Here is a 2,058-nt window from a genome sequence, read left to right as displayed (position 1 = left end):
TTTTTTTGGAAAAATGAAAATTCCATGAAAAAATAGTTCCCAAACTATCTCTAAGTAATTAAATTTTAAGAGTTAGTTTGGAAACTTGGATATCTTCTGGTATTATATTGGAGGGAATGGAAGGAAAAATAAACTAATTTTCATTCAATTTCCTCAATCCTAAAAGAGATTTTCTCGCACTCCAATCCTAAAGAGGATTTGAGTTTCTAAATTCTAAACAACCTTAAGTGATTGACTCGTCCCAAAGCTTCCAATTCTACCTTATTTGATTTCCGTACGTACCGCCTGTTCTTTCTCCCCCACATGTATATGCATCAAAAAAATTTTGATAGCTAATTAACACCCGGCACTATCGCCCCAACTAATCAATGAAATCCATTTAGGGTTTAGGGAATATGAAATTATCCTCGATTTGTGCCTCCGTTTAATAACCACACACATGATGATGAGCTGCACTTCCATTTTACAGCTCGAACCGGCAAGAAATACAAGTTTATGGATCGCACGAAATCTCATCGAAATTAAGCTCCTCCCCAAACCGGAGAGCTAGCTGCTGAACTGAACAAAACGCACTGCAAACCAACAAGAAAGTTGAGGCCCTCGGTTGTTGTTGTCTCTTGGCGCTAATAGAAGAAAGTATCTGTGTCGATGCGTGCGCGCGCGCGCGCGAATGATCCATTCATTATTCATCTCGTGTAGCTGCCTTCCTCCTGGTCGCCGAAGCCGCAGTACATGTCGCTGTAGCACCCGGAGCTCTGCGTCGACAGCGACTCAGGCTCCAGCGGCCACCGCTGCAGGAGAGGGCTGCTGCCCCCCTGCGGCCCGGCCGCCGCCATCGTCTGCGCCACCTGCGCCTTCGCCTGCAGCACCTGCATCTGCAAGCTCGCCACCTGCACAGCACAGCACATATATATGCATCATGTGCATGCGTTTGTGTCAGCGGTAAATCGGTAATCCCATGCACACACACGCGGGGGGAGGGCATGCACGTGCATGCGCCCGCGCGTGCGGAACGCGTTGGGTGTGGAGGTAATAAGGTATTCCGTCCTCCGATCCGATCCTAGTCTCTAGTTAGGCATGCACAAGGTATAGAAGAAGAGCGTATATGTAGGGTACCTGTTGCTGCAGCGCGAAGATGTGGGCGACGCAGCCGTAGATGGGGTCGCGCAGCCTGGCCTGCGCCTCGTAGGTGACGGTGGCCGCCGCCTCGCTCCGGTCGGCGGGGGCCACCTGCTGCAGCAGCTTGGCCGCGTTGCTGGCGCCGAACACCTTGTGGATGGCCGCGAACTGCGCCGCCCCGTCCTCGGCGCAGAAGTGGGGAGCGAACACGCACTCCGCCGCGCACTTGCGCCGCAGGAACTTGCAGGCGCCACACGGGGACCCCGGCGAGCCGCCACCGCTGCCGGAGGAAGCCATGGCCGTCAACGCCTGCCTGATGCTGTCGTCGCTCGCTCGCTCCCTCACGTACGTCGTCTCTCCTCTCTCTGCCTACAGGGCGGCTACAGCTACTACTTGCAGAAGCAAGAGAAGCTCAGCCAGCTCCTGTTAACACCTGTCACCTACTGCAAGTTGCGAGCCACACGCGGGGGAGGCTAAGGTCGGGCTCGAGTTTTATAGAGGAGGAACACGACAAGGGATGTAAGGTCCCCAGGGGACAAGGCCGGAGAGAAACGCGCGCGATGTAGAGGAGTGCAAGTGACCTGTGAACGCCCATTCCCGGACACAACAATACTTGTTTCAGGGAAGACGAGGCGCATCGTCTTCTTGCGTATCAACCGCTCCAACATCGCTGATTCGCACAAGTTATGGCCAGGCCTGTTGGCTGTTGCATGCATTTCACGAGAGGCTAGCTAGAAGCAGTAGGGATGGGCGTGCAGTGCTCGTAATTCATGCGGATGAAACTAGCGGAGCGGGTCGATGAATTGAACTAGCTACGTCTAGCTAGTAAGTAGCACGACCGACACAGCTACTGACATGTTGGCCTGAATGTCTCAACTTCCACGTCGCGGCTGTCACCGTCAAGCTGCCAATTAAAATGTCAATGCCCCCCAAACTTGT

General features: G+C 53.4%; 1 protein-coding gene across 1 annotated transcript; it reads right to left on the bottom strand.

The window, feature by feature from the left end:
• Positions 1–385: 385 nt before the first annotated feature.
• Positions 386–1,573, bottom strand: LOC100125645 (RTCN). The gene is made up of 2 exons (NM_001112576.1): positions 1,117–1,573; positions 386–890 (listed from the first exon to the last, which is right to left on the bottom strand). The coding sequence occupies exons 1-2, from the start codon at positions 1,414–1,416 to the stop codon at positions 687–689; spliced, it is 504 nt and encodes a 167-aa protein (NP_001106046.1). The 5' UTR covers positions 1,417–1,573; the 3' UTR covers positions 386–686.
• Between the last annotated feature and the right edge of the window lie 485 nt (positions 1,574–2,058).

The sequence above is a fragment of the Zea mays genome, chromosome 1, assembly GCF_902167145.1.
Source record: "Zea mays cultivar B73 chromosome 1, Zm-B73-REFERENCE-NAM-5.0, whole genome shotgun sequence".
NCBI classification, from domain to species: Eukaryota; Viridiplantae; Streptophyta; class Magnoliopsida; order Poales; family Poaceae; genus Zea; species Zea mays.
This window is presented reverse-complemented; position numbering and strand designations above follow the sequence as displayed.